Genomic DNA, 19609 nt, shown 5'->3' with positions numbered 1-19609 from the left:
CGGTTTATCAAGATTGTATACAGATCTGCGAATTTGGCCAGGAGCGATGATTATCGAAAACAAGCCCTAAGTACGTCATTAGCTATCCATTGCGCATGTGCAATTCTTCTCCCAACAACTGCACCCGACCCGAGTCATAACAATCGTCCAAATAAATCATTTTGACCAACGGTAAACTGGTAATTAAAGCCATCCTGTGCGTGGAATCTTGGTTTTCTCGATAACCTAACAAAAAGCAAAATAGTCTGGAGACATGTTTTGGAAATGATACATTCATGGAGGATAACACGGTTATCAATATCCACCCTGCCGAAGATTCAGTGAAAATGGGCGATTATGCACCGAATAGCTTTTTTTTGCCCCAAATAGAAGGAATGATTCAACTTGCCGAAAAGGACGAACAGTATCGCATTTCCCGAAACGTGAAGTGACACATCCATCCCCAAGTTGGATACTAGCTAGCTAGCCAGCTACGCCACTGTCCACAGATTGCTAGTTCATCACTACTGACAACCATCTTCCGATTCGGATCGATCGGCTACGGCTAGTAATATCACCAGCTCGGCTGCTAGCTAGCTACTACTACAAGCTTGCTAAATCAGCTAGGCTAACGTTAGTTTGTTGCCACCAACGTCAGTTCAGAACTTGGAATAATTTCCATCTGCCAACGCAACGCAGGCTAGCTAGTTAGCATTTTTAGTATATTTGGTTTCGTGAATTGTGGCTTTTATTACTCTCGTCCGAAAGAGCAAGCTCGGCAGCTGGACGGCTAGCAGCTATCAACATCTGTACACTGCCGATGCAATGGTCGCACTGTTAACTGTTTTGGTAGAGGAATGCTCATTGGGTGGATATTCTGAGGCAGCGGGCCGCACAGAATATTGCACCTCTCAGTTCCAACCACGGGCCACACTATATACTGTTTTGATGTGAAAAGTGGCCGTGAACACACATCGCTCGCTGCCTGCAAGATAGCGCACGAAGACGGGCAGCTGAAGCCATGCAAGCGGCCCAGATTCAGTACGACTTTTTCAGCGAGGAGAACGCACCGAAATGGCGGGGGTTATTGGTACCCTCCCTGAACAAGGTAGGCTAGGAAGTTGGCAGGTGCCAAGCGAACAAACTAGACGGCGAGTGTATGCATTATAAGCAAAGTAGCTATTATTAGCTAGTCAGCTAACGTTAATTAGCTAACTCAAACTGTTGTCTTGTAGGAATTGATTTTTGCAACAAACAACATTTGATGGTGCCATGTCAAACCACACCATGTTGCCAGTGACACATGGTTTGGTTGGTCAAATCAAATCACATTTTATTGGGTGCATACACATATTTAGCAGATGTTATTGCGGGTGTAGCGAAATGCTTGTGTGTGCTAATAGTACCAAGATAACATTGTATATCGAATACTGTTAGCAGCCCCACGCTTATTACTGGGGTGCACCCGTGGGGACTCGATTTCTCTATATGACAGACACACACAGCCCTATGTTTGACTAAACTTTTTTTGTTTGTATCCCACATCTAAACTCGAACGTCACTAGTTCCCCATACATTATACCATTCCTACAAATGTCCCCTTTTTTCTTGTCCTCGTTTATTTGTATATGCATACACATCTTGTCCACAGCGTCACTGCATACACATCTTGTCCACAGTGTCAGCTTGAGTGTGATGGTCGTGGCAGCTTCTGTGGGGGAGGACGCTGCCACACTCACAGAAAGTGACACTCACAGAAAGCGAGTGTGACAGCAGCAAAACTGCATCACTTTTTCCTAAGCTAAGCGGTCCATAGCAACGTTGAAACTGGGCCCTCAATTCCAGACATAGAATAAATAAACGACTTGCTAGCAGCAACCCTGAATATTGTAGTACTAATCATCATCATGAAACGAGTCATTTGTTTGTTCTTGTCCCTGAAGGCAGTTTTGGAAAATCTATGTTGGTGGAGGTGATGATGGACTGTCATATACTATCCATGAGCAAGAACTGACTATTTGACCAATGACATGGACAACGCAGTTGAAACTACAGTAGTTGTTGTTGAGAAATGCTAGAGTAGTCATAAGTATATTTTTACATTGTTGTTGTGATACTCTGCTTGCCTGCTTCCACAGCAACATTCACCTACCCCCCAAAAATAAGAACATGAAAATAGCACATCTAGACTTGCCAGGTATTTAAAGAGAAATCCGGTTTTGAAACATTACATACTTGGGTCACAGCCCATCAAGATTGACGCAGCACTTTTTTTCCAAGTAGATTCTGACTGTCTTGATATTTTGGGACACCCTCATATAGTCTCATAAAGGTGGTGGCCATGTTTTGGGCGACTTACCGACTCGCTGCTGAGTGAAGTTTATGTTATTGATCAAACAAACACATATCAGCCTTTGTCGGGGTGGTTTGAAATAACATGTCTGATGTGGGCAAATTTCAGTGACACACCACACATGTTACCTTGGTCTACACAGAGTAAACACTGACTAGCGCCTCTCCGGTTTGCATGTGTGTGTTGGTAAATAGTGGCCTATAACTGGCGTGAGGTGATCAGGGTGGGGTTTCTTCAGCAAGATGCTGCAAGCAGGGGAATGCCGAGTCAGTGAACTTAAGTCACAGCTCTCAAATGAGATGTTACAACGACAGTTGAGCAAATGTGTCAGTTTCATTTTTAACATTTTCGTTCAGTTTTTTTGTTTACCCCAGTGCTTTCTCAAGATGAGTGTTGTCAATGACTAGCATATATTTAGTTCACAAACAGCCTACGCCATGTCGTTTGGCACTGTAACATGCTTAGTTAAAACCACTCCAGACCGACCAATTTAGGCCTAAACAGAAAAACTATTAGGCCTATATAATGGTAGTGGTCAAGATGAGGAAAAGGACACCTGAATGACACAAACAAAATAAGTGGCCCAGTTTACAATGGGAGTTTGACATGAATGGGTAGGCCCAGCCTAAGCCTCACTATGTGTCACATTGGGCCAGAGGTAGTGATCAGAAAAAGAGAATGCTAAGAAGTACTGGAATAATCAGAACAATACTGAAACAGTAGGTTAATAATACTGACATTGAATTCTAGCCTACTGAAAAAACATAACTAATGGACCAGCTAGGCCTGAATGATGTAATGATACAGTGTACCACTTGATATGAATCTGGAAATGAAAATGACCTTTGACATGCCTTGGTTAATCTTTTAGCTAACGCTGCAGAAACAGTACACTGTTCATTATGTTGAGAAGTTGGTCTTATGTGGGAGATTGAGTGAACTGTGGAGGAATGCTGCAGAGAAACAGTTAGACTGGCACATGTGGAATCCCAACGAGGGAGGATGGCCTCTGCATTCCTGTTGTGTGTAGACTGGCAAGGGCCGGCAAATGCCAAAGTGCAAGGATGCCGTAGCAATGCAACACCACAGACATGGCAGGAATGTAGCCCAATGCATGAGGTCAAAGCGAGTCAGCCCTCGCATGGAGCGGGAGTGAGAGACAACGGAGGGGAGGTTATAGCCCCTGTGGGTCGCATTAAGGAAATTTTTGCGACAAGCATTTACCCCTTTTCTTCTCCTTCAAACCACCCCCCTCGGATCCCTCAAGTGTTGCTTTCCCTGCTCAAGCTGTGTCAACAAGTCTAGGAGTGGTTATGGAAGACTTCAAAAGAGCCAGCTTCTCCGCATTGAGCCGTTCAAAGTGGACACACCCTCTGTTCACCCTATTGATTTAGCCATTGGCCTCTCGGCTTCAAAATTGTTTTATATTTGGCTGGAATGTGCTGGCACAGGGAACTGAGAGGATTCGAAAACGTCCATGCGCTCCAGTGGATGAGCATTGATCAAGTTTCTGCTGTGGAATGAAATGGGGAAATAGGGTTTGTTTTGTCATGCCATTTTTTTATATTTCCTCTTTGGTTCACTTCTCAAGACATTTTGGCTCAATTCGCCAAAGCCAGCCCTGCCAGGAGAGGCTTTCTCAAGAGCAAGCCCTCATATTTTAGCCGCCTCACACATATCCAAAGGAGTGAGTTTGCAAAGTCTTTGAAGTTCTCTGCTGGAAACTTTGAACTTTTTGTGGGCAAAAATTGTCAGGTTTTTCAAAAACCCAGCTGTAGTCTGTAGAATATCCCCCAATATTCTCCCAACCCTGCTAAACATCAATGATATAATCTTACATTGGGGATGGAAAATGTCACACCCACTCTTCCATATGTACTTACAAAGACTTTTCACATAAACTAACAATGGCTTTAACACCCAAACATGCTGCGTCTTGCCTTTATTCTTCAGCGATGATCAATCAAATGAATCAGCATCTGCAATAATAAGCATTTTCAAGCGCTGACAATTTTCCATATAAACGGTGTGCCCCATTCCTCTTTCTGTTGTTCCCCTAGTCTGTTTGCTAGGGATGTAACGATTCACCGATACGCATCAGTCCCTTATTCAAATGTTTTAAGATCCAAGTGCATTGGTCTGCGGACCCCAAACTGATCCAAATGTAGCATGCATAGGTCAGAAAATAGATTCAAACGTTACTAATCACTCGTTCACCATTTTTTGGGGGTCGTATTACATTCTTTCTACCTTCCGAATATACCTCATCTTTTGTGACAACTAATGTGTCCTCTCCTTCAGTGTTGAACTGCGTGTAACTGTGTTGACAGTCATTGATCTACAAGTCATTTTGCATGCCGAACAACCCCAGACAATATCAGTAGCCTAGGAAAACTGCGCACTGTGCTCAGCTTTGCGCGCTGACCAACGTGGGTTAGGCGGCCTGATATTGCACATCTGCTCGGCACCTTCAGCATTCAAATACTAAAATGGCTTGCGTGATATTAGGCTTTATTAGTTGAGTAACAACCTACAGTGAGGGAAAAAAGTATTTGATCCCCTGCTGATTTTGTACGTTTGCCCACTGACAAAGAAATGATCAGTCTATAATTTTAATGGTAGGTTTATTTGAACAGTGAGAGACAGAATAACAACAAAAAAATCCAGAAAAACGCATGTAAAAAATGTTATAAATTGATTTGCATTTTAATGAGGGAAATAAGTATTTGACCCCCTCTCAATCAGAAAGATTTCTGGCTCCCAGGTGTCTTTTACACAGGTAATGAGCTGAGATTAGGAGCACACTCTTAAAGGGAGTGCTCCTAATCTCAGCTTGTTACCTGTATAAAAGACACCTGTCCACAAAAGCAATCAATCAATCAGATTCCAAATTCTCCACCATGGCCAAGACCAAAGAGCTCTCCAAGGATGTCAGGGACAAGATTGTAGACCTACACAAGGCTGGAATGGGCTACAAGACCATCGCCAAGCAGCTTGGTGAGAAGGTGACAACAGTTGGTGCTATTATTCGCAAATGGAAGAAACACAAAAGAACTGTCAATCTCCCTTGGCCTGGGGCTCCATGCAAGATCTCACCTCGTGGAGTTGCAATGATCATGAGAACAGTGAGGAATCAGCCCTTGTCAATGATCTCAAGGCAGCTGGGACCATAGTCACCAAGAAAACAATTGGTAACACACTACGCCGTGAAGGACTGAAATCCTGCAGAGCCCACAACGTCCCCCTGCTCAAGAAAGCACATATACATGCCCGTCTGAAGTTTGCCAATGAACATCTGAATGATTCAGAGGAGAACTGGGTGAAAGTGTTGTGGTCAGATGAGACCAAAATGGAGCTCTTTGGCATCAACTCAACTCGCCGTGTTTGGAGGAGGAGGAATGTTGCCTAAGACCCCAAGAACACCATCCCCACCGTCAAACATGGAGGTGGAAACATTATGCTTTGGGGGTGTTTTTCTGCTAAGGGGGCAGGACAACTTCACCGCATCACAGGGACGATGGACAGGGCCATGTACCGTCAAATCTTGGGTGAGAACCTCCTTCCCTCAGCCAGGGCATTGAAAATGGGTCGTGGATGGGTATTCCAGCATGACAATGACCCAAAACACACGGCCAAGGCAACAAAGGAGTGGCTCAAGAAGAAGCACATTAAGGTCCTGGAGTGGCCTAGCCAGTCTCCAGAACTTAATCCCATAAAAAAATCTGTGGAGGGAGCTGAAGGTTTGAGATGCCAAACGTCAGCCTCGAAACCTTAATGACTTGGAGAAGATCTGCAAAGAGTAGTGGGACAAAATCCCTCCTGAGATGTGTGCAAACCTGGTGGCCAGCTACAAGAAACGTCTGACCTCTGTGATTGCCAACAAGGGTTTTGCCACCAAGTACTAAGTCATGTTTTGCAAAGGGGTCAAATACTTATTTCCCTCATTTAAAATGCAAAACAGTTTATAACATTTTTGACATGCGTTTTTCTAGATTTTCAAATAAGCCTACCATTAAAATTATAGACTGATCATTTCTTTGGCAGTGGGCAAACGTACAAACTCAGCAGGGGATCAAATACTTTTTTCCTCACTGTATGTAATTTGCTTGGGTATTGTTATCTATGCGCTTTTGAAAATGGTGTTTTAGCAGAATAAAAGTAAGCTACTGGAGACAACTCTCATCTGGATATACAGTGAGCTCCATAATTCATTGGACAGTGACCATTTTTTTGTTATTTTTGGTTCTGTACTCTAGCACTTTGAGTTTGAAAGGATACAATGACAATGAGGGTGGAGTGCAGACTGTCAGCTTTAATTTGAGGGTATTTTCATACATATCGGATGAACCGTTTAGAAATTATAGAAGCTTTTGTACATGGTCCCCCCCCATTTTCAGGCATCAAAAAACATTGGACAGTTTAACATAATGTAGAATAAAGTAATCATTGTTAATATTTGGTCGCATATCCTTTGCATGCAATGACTGCTTGAAGTCTGCGATGCATTGACATCACCAGACGCTGGGTATCTTCCCTGGTGATGCTCTGCCAGGCCTGTAGTGCAGCCATCTTCAGTTCCTGCTTATTTTGGGGACTTATTGCCTTCAGTCTCCTCTTCAGCATGTAAAATGCATGTTCAATTGGATTCAGATCCGGTGATTGTCTCGGCCAGTCAAGGATTTTCCACTTTTTGGCCATCAAAAACCCCTTTGTTGCTCTAGCAGTATGTTTAGGGTCATTGTCTTGTTGCATGATGAAGTGCCGTCCAATGAGTTTGGAGGCATTTGGTTTTATCTGAGCAGATAAAATATTTCTGTAGACTTTCATTCATTGTTCTACTTCTGTCTGCAGTCACATCATCGATAAAGACAAGTGAGCCTGTTCCACTGGCAGCCATACAGGCCCAAGCCATAACACCCCCTCCACGGATGAGGTGGTATGCTTTGGATCATGGGAATGTCTTTTTTTTCTCCACACTTTCCTCTTTCCATCCCTCTGGTACATGTCAATCTTTGTATCATCTGTCCACAATACTTTTTTCCAGAACTCTTGGGGCTCTTTTAGGTGCTTTTTAGCAAACTGTAATCTTGCCTTTCTGTTCTTCAGACTTATCAGTGGTTTGCATCTTGTAGTGTACCCTCTGTAGTCCTGCTGGTGTAGTCTTCTACGTATGGTAGACTTTGACACATCTACACCTGCATCCAGGAGAGTGTTTTTGATCTGTTGGGCTGTTGTCAGGGGGGTTTTCTTCACCATAGAGAGTATTCTCCGGTCATCCACTACAGTGGTCTTCCTCAGTCTACCGGGTCTTTTGACATAATTGAGTTCACCGGTTGTTTTTTTCTTGTTAATGATGAACCAAACTGTTGACTTGGGCATGGCCAGGGTTTTTGCAATGTTCCTGATTGATTGATTTTCATTTCTGAGCCTTATGACGGCCAGCTTCATTTGCATCGACACTGCTGTCTTCCTCATGTTGTCACACCCCAACAACAACCTCCAAAGGCAATAGCAAAGTCTAGAATCAATACTATTCATCAACAGCTCTCCTGCATTCACTAACGACACAAATGAATACACCTGCCTAATGACACACATCTGTGAAGCCAATTTAACAAATACTTGTAGTACCTTAAAATGGGGGGACCATGTACAAAAGGTGCTGTCATTTCTAAATGATTCATCCGATATGTATGAAAATACCCTCAAATTAAAGCTGACAGTCTGCACTTCACCCTCATTGTCATTGTATCCTTTCAAACTCAAAGTGCTAGAGTACAGAACTAAAATAACAAAAAAATGGTTACTGTCCAATGAATTATGGAGCTCACTGTACCTGCCGAATGGGACTTAAAATTGATTTTATTTTGATTGTTCAGGTTCACCATCGGCAATAGTTTAAGTAGTTTTGCTTTAAACCATCAGTGTATATGGTCATTTTTAGATATAAAGGGTAAAGTTGATAATTTCATAACGAGGACAGCAATCACTTTTGCGAGGCGCACTGCGTGAAGAACATGTCACTGTAAAAACCTTGTCAAAACCATTCGATTTTGAGATGGGGGGGTGAAATCCAAAGTATTGCTATATATTCATTGGCTATGTCATAGCTAATTTATAAATGATAAATATTGATACACTTCTAGTTCAAACACTTAATCTGCTAAAATGACAAGTTAATTAGTGGGTGGTGGTGATTTCAGAAGTGGGGGATCAAAAAACGGGCTCCATTGCTAATCTGGTAGTGGGGTGGTAGATGCCTAGTCTTGCTTATGGCTCAGCTCAGGTGCCTGCATAGTACACCATAGACATAGATCATTTACACACACAAATCAGCTCCGACAGATTCAGCTCAGTGGCCCAGCTCATAAGTTCCATCAGCAGATTTTAATTTAGAATGGAAAATGAATGTGTTTATACAACAAATGTTAGTGAATCGCATCGAACTGAATCGCATTGATTCGTCCTCCAATCAAACCGACTCAAACTGAATCGTTTCAAACTGAAATGTATCACTCCTGTATGGGAAAGATGCACATCCCTACTATTTGCATGTGGTGCCGTGCAGGCCCGCACTGGCTGGGGTTCCTGGGAATGAAATTCCTGGCATAGCTTTGGGCTAGTCTAGCATGCAGGAACCAGGGCCCTCTCTCCACCACACCCACCTGCCTGGTACGAGCAGCTCCAGCCTGGATTCATTCTGCTCTTTTCCCCTTTTCCCCTTTCCCTAAACCCTTACCCCCTTCTCACATGATTCGCACAGACCTGACAGGACCTGGACAGGTGAAAGCAATATGGCGGAAGTGTCACTAGGAGGGCTATTGGAGAGCTAGGTGGATCCATCACCATATTGCAGATAAGGACATCTGTCTGGTCCCTTCAGTTTTGCTAAGACTCTTGAGGAAAGGGCTATGTGCAGGTGTTGGGGACCGGAATTGAGCTGGGAGATTGAGGGAGAAGCACCTCGGTACACCGGCTTGGTTGTCATCGGCAACCTCTGGGCCTAGAGTGACACAGGATCATGTCAAGCGGTCATGTGGAGCTTGGGCTCACAAGGCCACCTTGCACATCTGGAGTCAATTCACTTGAGCTTGAATCATCATCAACAAACTTGATTCACATGATCAGCAGCTTACTCTCGATTTGAGACTCCCAGACTCCCCTCAAGAATGACACTCAGTCCACTCATAACCTGAGGTTGGAGAGTGACCTTGGATTTGCAACCAAGTGATCAATTATACTCAACTTGACGTTATCTATCAGAGGACCACACTGCTCTACTACACGTCTGGATGTGAGGACACGGAAAGGCTGGAAGAACATTTCAACTCAAAACGTGTTGTTTATTTTAAAGTCCACCTTAGGCATTGTTTCTGTGGGGGAGCATTGAGTTGCCCCCCAATTTTCAGTTGGAATAATGAGCCTTCTTCTAACTTTTCTGGGAGCTTCCCATAAACCTACCCTCCATATATGATCTTGTTGTGTGTGTCCAGATTTTTATTTGCAACTCATTTATTCTGATTATTATAATGGGTTTTAAGACTTGTTTGCACTTCCTAGTTTATTTCTCATTTACCTTCACAAGGAGGCAGAGCAAAGGAAGAAGAATGATAAAACGCTGTAAAGAATTGCAGCATGCAATGTATTCCAGCATACAGGTCCTCTACAAGCTGAGCTTTCTACTAAATCTCAGTTTTTCCCGTCGACAATCATGATGTCTTTTACATTATCTCAGGACCTCATGTTAGACCTTGATCGTTCCCCACTCAAAACACACTTCTGAAAGCACCTACGTATATGCCCACGACAGATGAATACCTCTGTGTGTTCCGACGCAAGTTGAGATAGGTAGGTAGGTAGGTAGGTGTGTGTCGTGGCGGTGTTGCTGTTTTTAAGATGAGGAGGATGATGATTATCTTTTTAATGAGCATTGCCTTGTTTCTATAACAGCATATTGGATGACTCATTCATATTCAATTCACCCAGCTCAATGAAACGTCGATAGTTTTAGGCTACTACATGATACTGTACCCATCATGAGGTTTCTACATCCTAGCCTGGGAATTAAAGTTTACTACGTAGGTGCACGGGTCGAGAGAATTTAGTAATCAAGGTGAGACAGTGACACATTCAATACCGCCTTGCACACTCTTGCCTGCGTCTAGCTGATCTAGGGTGTAATCATTAGTCCAACAGTTACAAATGAGTATCTATTGTACAAATTCAGGTATGTTTATCCCGGTTCTGTTTGCTTCCGTTTTAAGAAAAGTTTTTCAACAGAATCGGCGGGATGAATACACCCCTGATCACACGCAGACACAGTTCACTTTCATAGCAGCCACATAAAAACAGCATGCTCAATTTGCTCGTTGTACAGTGGGGAAAAAAAGTATTTAGTCAGCCACCAATTGTGCAAGTTCTCCCACTTAAAAAGATGAGAGAGGCCTGTACTTTTCATCATAGGTACACGTCAACTATGACAGACAAATTGAGAGAAAAAAAATCCAGAAAATCACATTGTAGGATTTTTATTGAATTTATTTGCAAATTATGGTGGAAAATAAGTATTTGGTCTATAACAAAAGTTTCTCAATACTTTGTTATATACCCTTTGTTGGCAATGACAAAGGTCAAACGTTTTCTGTAAGTCTTCACAAGGTTTTCACACACTGTTGCTGGTATTTTGGCCCATTCCTCCATGCAGATCTCCTCTAGAGCAGTGATGTTTTGGGGCTGTCGCTGGGCAACACGGACTTTCAACTCCCTCCAAAGATTTTCTATGGGGTTGAGATCTGGAGACTGGCTAGGCCACTCCAGGACCTTGAAATGCTTCTTACGAAGCCACTCCTCCGTTGCCCGGGCGGTGTGTTTGGGATCATTGTCATGCTGAAAGACCCAGCCACGTTTCATCTTCAATGGCCTTGCTGATGGAAGGAGGTTTTCACTCAAAATCTCACGATACATGGCCCCATTCATTCTTTCCTTTACACGGATCAGTCGTCCTGGTCCATTTGCAGAAAAACAGCCCCAAAGCATGATGTTTCCACCCCCATGCTTCACAGTAGGTATGGTGTTCTTTGGATGCAACTCAGCATTCTTTGTCCTCCAAACACGACGAGTTGAGTTTTTACCAAAAAGTTATATTTTGGTTTCATCTGACCATATGACATTCTCCCAATCCTCTTCTGGATCATCCAAATGCACTCTAGCAAACTTCAGACGGGCCTGGACATGTACTGACTTCAGCAGGGGGACACGTCTGGCACTGCAGGATTTGAGTCCCTGGCGGCGTAGTGTGTTACTGATGGTAGGCTTTGTTACTTTGGTCCCAGCTCTCTGCAGGTCATTCACTAGGTCCCCCCGTGTGGTTCTGGGATTTTTGCTCACCGTTCTTGTGATGTGGTCCTCTGTAGCTCAGCTGGTAGAGCACGGCGCTTATAACGCCAAGGTAGTGGGTTCGATCCCCGGGACCACCCATACACAAAAAAAAAATGTATGCACGCATGACTGTAAGTCGCTTTGGATAAAAGCGTCTGCTAAATGGCATATTATTATTATTATTTATTATTATCATTTTGACCCCACGGGGTGAGATCTAGCGTGGAGCCCCAGATCGAAGGAGATTATCAGTGGTCTTGTATGTCTTCCATTTCCTAATAATTGCTCCCACAGTTGATTTCTTCAAACCAAGCTGCTTACCTATTGCAGATTCAGTCTTCCCAGCCTGGTGCAGGTCTACAATTTTGTTTCTGGTGTCCTTTGTCAGCTCTTTGGTCTTGGCCATAGTGGAGTTTAGAGTGTGACTGTTTGAGGTTGTGGACAGGTGTCTTTTATACTGATAACAAGTTTTAACAGGTGCCATTAATACAGGTAACGAGTGGAGGACAGAGGAGCCTCTTAAAGAAGAAGTTACAGGTCTGTGAGAGCCAGAAATCTTGCTTGTTTGTAGGTGACCAAATACTTATTTTCCACCATAATTTGCAAATAAATTCATTAAAAATCCTACAATGTGATTTTCTGGATTTTTTTTTCTAAATGTGTCTGTCATTGTAGACGTGTACCTATGATGAAAATTACAGGCCTCTCTCATCTTTTTAAGTGGGAGAACTTGCACAATTGGTGGCTGACTAAATACTTTTTTTCCCCACTGTATATATAATTCCTTCTCACAACGATCTACTCGCTCTCCTATCACCTTTTCCCGTTGCTTTTGGACTTCAGTGCACAACACATCAGCTATCTGTGACCAGGCGAAAAAACCTTTCCAAGCCAAACCTTCGTATCATGACCGCTAGCCACTAGACACACAGCCTACATCATTGTCTAGTCATAGTCAACATAGCTATTAGAACTAACGCGTTAGTAAACCCGCTACAATCATGCAGTACAGTGTACAGTCAGAAAGCAGTTTAGCAGTTACACCGGCAAGCCCCGGTGGCATTAAATTAATAAAACCAAAAGCTTATCTTGACTTGGAAGAGTTCCAGTGTTGGATAGCCAGTTAGCTAACATAGCATCCATCTCTGTTTGAGCCGGGTGTTTGAGTAGGCTAAACTAGCTAGCTGCATTTGCTAGCTAAGTGAATGTTTTTATTTTTTATTTTTTTAAATACAACCATATATATGTATATATACAGTGCCTTCAGAAAGTATTCAGATCCCTTGACTTTTTCCACATTTTGTGACGTTACAGCCTTATTCTAAAATTGATGAAATAAAACAAATCCTCAGCAATCTACACACAATACCACATAATGACAAAGCGAAAAAAGATTTTTATTTACATAAGTATTCAGACCCTTTGCTATGAGACTCGAAATTGAGCTCAGGTGCATCCTGTTTCTATTGATCATCCTTGAGATGTTTCTACAACTTGATTGGAGCACCTGTGGTAAAGTCAATTGATTGGACATGATTTGGAAAGGCACACACCTGTCCATATAAGGTCCCACAGTTGACAGTGCATGTCAGAGCAAAAACCAAGCCATGAGGTCGAAGGAATTGTCCGTAGAGCGCCAAGACAGGATTGTGTCGAGGCACAGATCTGGGGAATGGTACCAAAAAATGTCTGCAGCATTGAAGGTCCCCAAGAACACAGTGGCCTCCATCATTCTTAAATGGAAGAAGCTTGGAACCACCAAGACACTTCCTAGAGCTGGCTGCCCGACCAATCTGAGCAATCGGGGGAGAAGGGCCTTGGTCAGGGAGGTGACCATGAACCCGATGGTCACTCTGACAGAGCTCCAGAGTTCCTCTGTGGAGATGGGATAACCTTCCAGAAGGACAACCATCTCTGCAGCACTCCAACAGTCAGGCATTTATGGTAGAGTGGCCAGACGGAAGCCACTCCTCAGTAAAAGGCACATGACAGCCCGCTTGGAGTTTGCCAAAAGGCACCTAAAGACTCTCAGACCATGAGAAACAAGATTCTCTGGTCTGATGAACCCAAGATTGGACTGTTTGGCCTGAATGCCAAGTGTCACGTCTGGAGGAAACCTGGCACCATCCCTACGGTGAAGAATGGTGTTGGCAGAATCATGCTGTGGGGATGTTTTCAGTGGCAGGGACTGGGAGACTAATCAGGATCGAGGCAAAGATGAACGGCGCAAAGTACAGAGAGATCAATGATGAAAACCTGCTCCAGAGCTCTCAGGACCTCCGACTGAGGCGAAGTCTCTGAATGTCCTTGAGTGGCCCTGCCAGAGCCTGAACTTAAACCCGATCGAACATCTCTGGAGAGACCTGAAAATAGCTGTGCAGCAATGCTCCCCATCCAACCTGACAGAGCTTGAGAGGATCTGCAGAGAAGAATGGGAGAAACTCCCCAAATACAGGTGTGCCAAGCGTGTAGAGTCATACCCAAGAACACTTGAGGCTGTAATCGCTGCCAAAGGTGCTTCAACAAAGTACTGAGTAAAGGGTCTGAATACTTATGTCAATGTAATATTTAAGTTTGTTTGATATTTTAGATATAAAAACGATTTAATCAATTTTAGGATAAGGCTGTAATGTAACAAAATGTGGAAAAAGTCAAGGGGTCTGAATACTCTCACTCTCGGTTCTCCTTTTATTTTGGAAGAAATTAATTTGTTAACTGTTCAACTATTGTCTTTCTCTCTCTTTGAGTCAACTACTCACCACATTTTATGCACTGCAGTGCTAGCTAGCTGTAGCTTATGCTTTCAGTACTAGATTCATTATCTGAACCTTTCATTGGGTGGGCATGTCAGTTCATGCTGCAAGAGTTCTGATAGGTTGGAGGATGTCCTCAGGAAGTTGTCATCATTACTGTGTAAGTCTATGGAAGGGGGTGAGAACCATGAGCCTCCTAGGTTTTGTATTGAAGTCAATGTACCCAGAGGAGGACAGAAGCTTGCTGTCCTCTGGCTACTCCATGGTGCTACCCTACAGAGTGCTGCTGAGGCTACTGTAGACCTTCCTTACAAAACAGTGTGTTTTAATCAATTATTTGGTGACGTGAATATATTTAGTATAGTTTTATCTAAAAAATGATAACTTTTTTAATGTTTAATTATTTTTATGAAGTTCACTGAGGAGGATGGTCCTCCCCTTCCTCCTCAGAGGAGCCTCCACTGGTGTGTATGGAATGGAGGCATTGGAGAACCCTGACCTTCTGGGTACTGTAGTTGTATAGAAACCCTCTCAGTGCTTTTTGTTCCTTTTAGAAACTAATTGCATGGCTGCAGCCTTGTGCGTCACCACTTCACATTCAGGCTTTATAGACCCAGTACAACAACCTCAGGATTTCTATAGGAGATGTCCACTGGGCATTTTTTTTTGCCTTGTGATGGGAGAAGATTGCACTTCAGCTGCAGTACGTTTTTTGCCGCGTTCCGATTCTCTGCCCTTCTAACTGAAGTTTGCTCACTGTTTTAGGTCTGTTAGGATCACCACTTTATTTTAAGAATGTGAAATGTCCGATTTTTTTTTTTCATCACATTCCCAGTGGGTCAGAAGTTTACATACACTCAATTAGTATTTGGTAGCATTGCCTTTAAATTGTTTAACTTGGGTCAAACGTTTCGGGTAGCCTTCCACAAGCTTCCCACAATAAGTTGGGTGAATTTTGACCCATTCCTCCTGACAGAGCTGGTGTAACTGAGTCAGGTTTTTTAGGCCTCCTTGCTCGCACACGCTTTTTCAGTTCTGCCCACACATTTTCTATAGGATTGAGGTCAGGGCTTTGTGATGCCCACTCCAATACCTTGATTTTCTTGTCCTTAAGCCATTTTGCCACAACTTTGGAAGTATGCTTGGGGTCATTGTCCATTTGGAAGACCCATTTGCGACCAAGTTTTAACTTCCTGACTGATTTCTTGAGATGTTGCTTCAATATATGCACATAACTTTCCTTCCTCATGATGCCATCTATTTTATGAAGTGCACCAGTCCCTCCTGCAGCAAAGCGCCACCACAGCATGATGCTGCCACCCCCGTGCTTCACGGTTGGGATGGTGTTCTTCGGGTTGCAAGTTACCCCCTTTTTCCTCCAAACACGATGGTCATTATGGCCAAACAGTTCTATTTTTGTTTCATCAGACCAGAGGACATTTCTCCAAAAAGTACGATCTTTGTCTCCATGTGCAGTTGCAAACCGTAGTCTGGCTTTTTTATGGCGGTTTTGGAGCAGTGGCTTCTTCCTTGCTGAGCGGCATTTCAGGTTATGTCGATATAGGACTTGGTTTACTGTGGATATAGATACTTTTGTACCTGTTTCCTCCAGCATTTTCACAAGGTCCTTTGCTGTTGTTCTGGGATTGATTTGCACTTTCGCACCAAAGTACGTTCATCTCTAGGAGACAGAACGCGTCTCCTTCCTGAGCGGTATGACGGCTGCGTGGTCCCATGGTGTTTATACTTGCGTACTATTGTTTGTACAGATGAAGTGGTACCTTCATGCGTTTGGAAATTGCTCCCAAGGATAAACCAGACTTGTGGAGGTCTACAATTTTTTTTCTAAGGTCTTGGCTGATTTTTTATTTTCTTTCCCCATGATGTCAAGCAAAGAGGCACTGAGTTTGAAGGTAGGCCTTGAAATACATCCACAGGTACACCTCCAATTGACTCAAATGATGTAAATTAGCCTATCAGAAGCTTCTAAAGCCATGACATCATTTTCTGGAATTTTCCAAGCTAAAGGCAAAGTCAACTTAGTGTATTAACTTCTGACCCACTGGAATTGTGATACAGTTAATTATAAGTGAAATAATATGTCTGTAAACAAATGTCCTTACCGACTTGCCAAAACTATAGTTTGTTAACAAGAAATTTGTGAAGTGGTTGAAAAATAAGTTTTAATGACCTAAGTGTATGTAAACTTCCGACTTCAACTGTACATACATACGCTGAACGTACAGTACCAGTCAAAAGTTTGGACACGTACTCATTCAAAGGTTTTTCTTTATTTGTACTATTTTCTAATTTGTAGAATAATGGTGAAGACATCAAAACTATGAAATAACACATATGGAATCATGTAGTAACCAAAAAAGTGTCAAATTCTTCAAATAGCCACCCTTTGCCTTGATGACAGCTTTGCACACTCTTGGCATTCTATCAACCAGCTTCACCTGAAATGCTTTTCCAACAGTCTTGAAGGAGTTCCCACATATGCTTAGCACTTGTTGGCTGCTTTTCCTTCACTCTGCCATCCGACTCATCCCAAACCATCTCAATTGAGTTGAGGTCGGGGGATTGTGGAGGCCAGGTCATCTGATGCAGCACTCCATCACTCTTCTTGGTAAAATAGCCCTTACACAGCTTGGAGGTGTGTTGGGGCATTGTCCTGTTGAAAAACAAATGATAGTCCCACTAAGGCAAAACCATATGGGATGGCATATCGCTGCAGAATGCTGTGGTAGGCATGCTGGTTAAGTGTGCCTTGAATTCTAAATAAATCACAGACAGTGTCACCAGCAAAGCACCCCCACACCATAACACCTCCTCCTCCATGCTTTATGGTGGGAAATACACGAGGAGATCATCCGTTCACCCACACCACGTCTCACAAAGATACGGCAGTTGGAACCAATCATGGGATGCCATCTTTCCAACAAGTCAGTTCGTCAAATTTCTGCCCTGCTAGAGCTGCCCCGGTCAACTGTAAGTGCTGTTATTGTGAGCAACAACAGTTGAGCCGCGAAGTGGTAGGCCACACAAGCTCACAGAACGGGACCGCCGGGTGCTGAAGCGCGTGGCTCGTAAAAATCGTCTGTCCTCGGTTGCAACACTCACTACCGAGTTCCAAACTGCCTCTGGAAGCAACTTCAGCACAATAACTGTTCGTCAGGAGCTTCATGAAATGGGTTTCTATGGCCGAGCAGCCGCAAAAAAGCCTAAGATCACCATGCGCAATGCCAAGCTTCGGCTGGAGTGGTGTAAAGCTCGCCACCATTGGAATCTGGAGCAGTGGAAACACGTTCTCTGGAGTGATGAATCACGCTTCACCATCTGGCAGTCCGACGGACTAATCTGGGTTTGGCGGATGCCAGGAGAACGCTACCTGCCCGAAATGCATAGTTCCAACTGTAAAGTTGGTGGAGGAGATATAATGGTCTGGGGCTGTTTTTCATGGTTTGGGCTAGGCCCCTTTGTTCCAGTGGAGGGAAATCTTAACGCTACAGCATACGATGACTTTCTAGACGATTCTGTGCTTCCAACTTTGTGGCAACAGTTTGGGGAAGGCCCTTTCCTGTTTCAGCGTGACATTGCCCTCGTGCACAAAGCGAGGTCCATACAGAAATGGTTTGTTGGGATCGGTGTGGAAGAACTTGAATGGCCTACACAGAGACCTGACCTCAAACCCATCGAACACCTTTGGGGTTAATTGGAACGCCGACTGCGAGCCAGGCCTAATCGCCCAACATCAGTTCCCTACCTCACTAATGCTCTTGTGGCTGAATGGAAGCAAGTCCCCACAGCAATGTTCCAACATCTAATGGAAAGCCTTCCCAGAAGACTGGAGGCTGATATTGCAGCAAAGGGGGGACCAACTCCATATTAATGCCCATGATTTTAGAATGAGATGTTTGACAAGCAGGTGTCCACATACTTTTGGTCATGTGGTGTATGTATACTGAACAATGTAGTGTATATACATGTACATTTCCTCCACTGAAGCTTATTGGCACCCAGATATTTGTATTCCTCTACAATCTATGTTCTGACCTCTGATAGATGTTGCAGAAGTAGGTGTTGAACGCTTCCTGAAGTCTATGCACATCTCTTTGGTCTTGTTGGTATTGAGGACCAAGTGTTATTCGTCACACCACTCCCAGGTGGAGAGCCTTTGTTGGTGGTGCGTATGTCCGACATGTGGGGACCTACTCTCTCTGCCTCTGAAGTGCTGCCAAGTTGGGTAGAGACCATGTCCTCTCTAAGAGGAGGAGGGGAGTAGAGACGCTCAGAGCTTGCTTAGTCATGCTCTGATGGGATGCCTCGGCTGGTGAGGCGAAGTGAGGAGACCGGAGTGTCTGCTGTGCTCTCTTCATGCTTTCGTCACTGGGCTCAGTCAGTTGCCAGTGACACAGCTTTAGAGGCAGTAGTCCCATTCCACGAGCTGCAACCGCAAACGTATGCTTATTCCAACCTAAACTAGTGTAGTCTATAATTCTGTACCTTTTCCCTAATGTATTTGACACATTACCAACCATAAAGTTAAGATGGATGTATTGTCTTTACCAACTCGATGGATGATGGTTAGGAGATGCAGCACCAAAAGGTAGGCCACGAGTAACACACAATTCGTTTTGGATAATGAGTACTTAAATAGCAATTTCCTGCTTGAAATATATTAATTGACTTGGAAAATAGCTTTCATCAATAATCAAGTAGCCTATGTCTGGTGTTTGATTAAAAGCCAACCATGGGCTGTGTTGAAGGAGTTTAGGTCTACGTTATGATGGGCATGTTCTGCAAGAACAGGTGTTTCTATACAGTGACTTGTGACTGTCATGATTGAGTACACTTGACTGGAATGCAGATAGGCCTATCCAGATGAAGAATGTATTTGAGTAGGCTAGGTACTGGTGAACACAGCACTCTGAATTTGCATTTAATCAGGTAGGCCTAATAATTAACTTGTCGGCTGTATTGCAATTTGCAAATGCACATCTAGAGTGCGTCTCTAAAGGGGAGCCACACTACAAGCCTATTTGTATTTTTTGTTCTTTCCATTATATTCCACCGCATCCTAGCCAACCAAAAGTATCTCTGAAAGTGTGAAGTCTAGCCTACTTTCAGTAAAAAGTAGACTATT

At 43.5% G+C, this 19609-nt stretch overlaps 1 protein-coding gene across 2 annotated transcripts in view; it reads left to right on the top strand.

Annotated features, from left to right (window-relative positions):
* The first annotated feature begins 83 nt into the window (after positions 1–83).
* LOC121572356 (son of sevenless homolog 1-like) overlaps positions 84–19609 on the top strand; it is an 80598-nt gene continuing 61072 nt past the window's right edge. For both annotated transcript variants that reach the window (XM_045214959.1, XM_045214958.1), the window contains exon 1: positions 84–1087. In XM_045214959.1, the coding sequence (XP_045070894.1) occupies positions 1001–1087 (87 nt within the window). In that variant the 5' untranslated portion in view covers positions 84–1000. The remainder of the gene's footprint in view (positions 1088–19609) is intronic.

The sequence above is a fragment of the Coregonus clupeaformis genome, unplaced genomic scaffold (assembly GCF_020615455.1).
Source record: "Coregonus clupeaformis isolate EN_2021a unplaced genomic scaffold, ASM2061545v1 scaf0345, whole genome shotgun sequence".
In the NCBI taxonomy this organism is placed as follows: domain Eukaryota; kingdom Metazoa; phylum Chordata; class Actinopteri; order Salmoniformes; family Salmonidae; genus Coregonus; species Coregonus clupeaformis.
The sequence above is the reverse complement of the archived record's forward strand: the minus strand, read 5'-3'. Positions and strand labels throughout refer to the sequence as shown.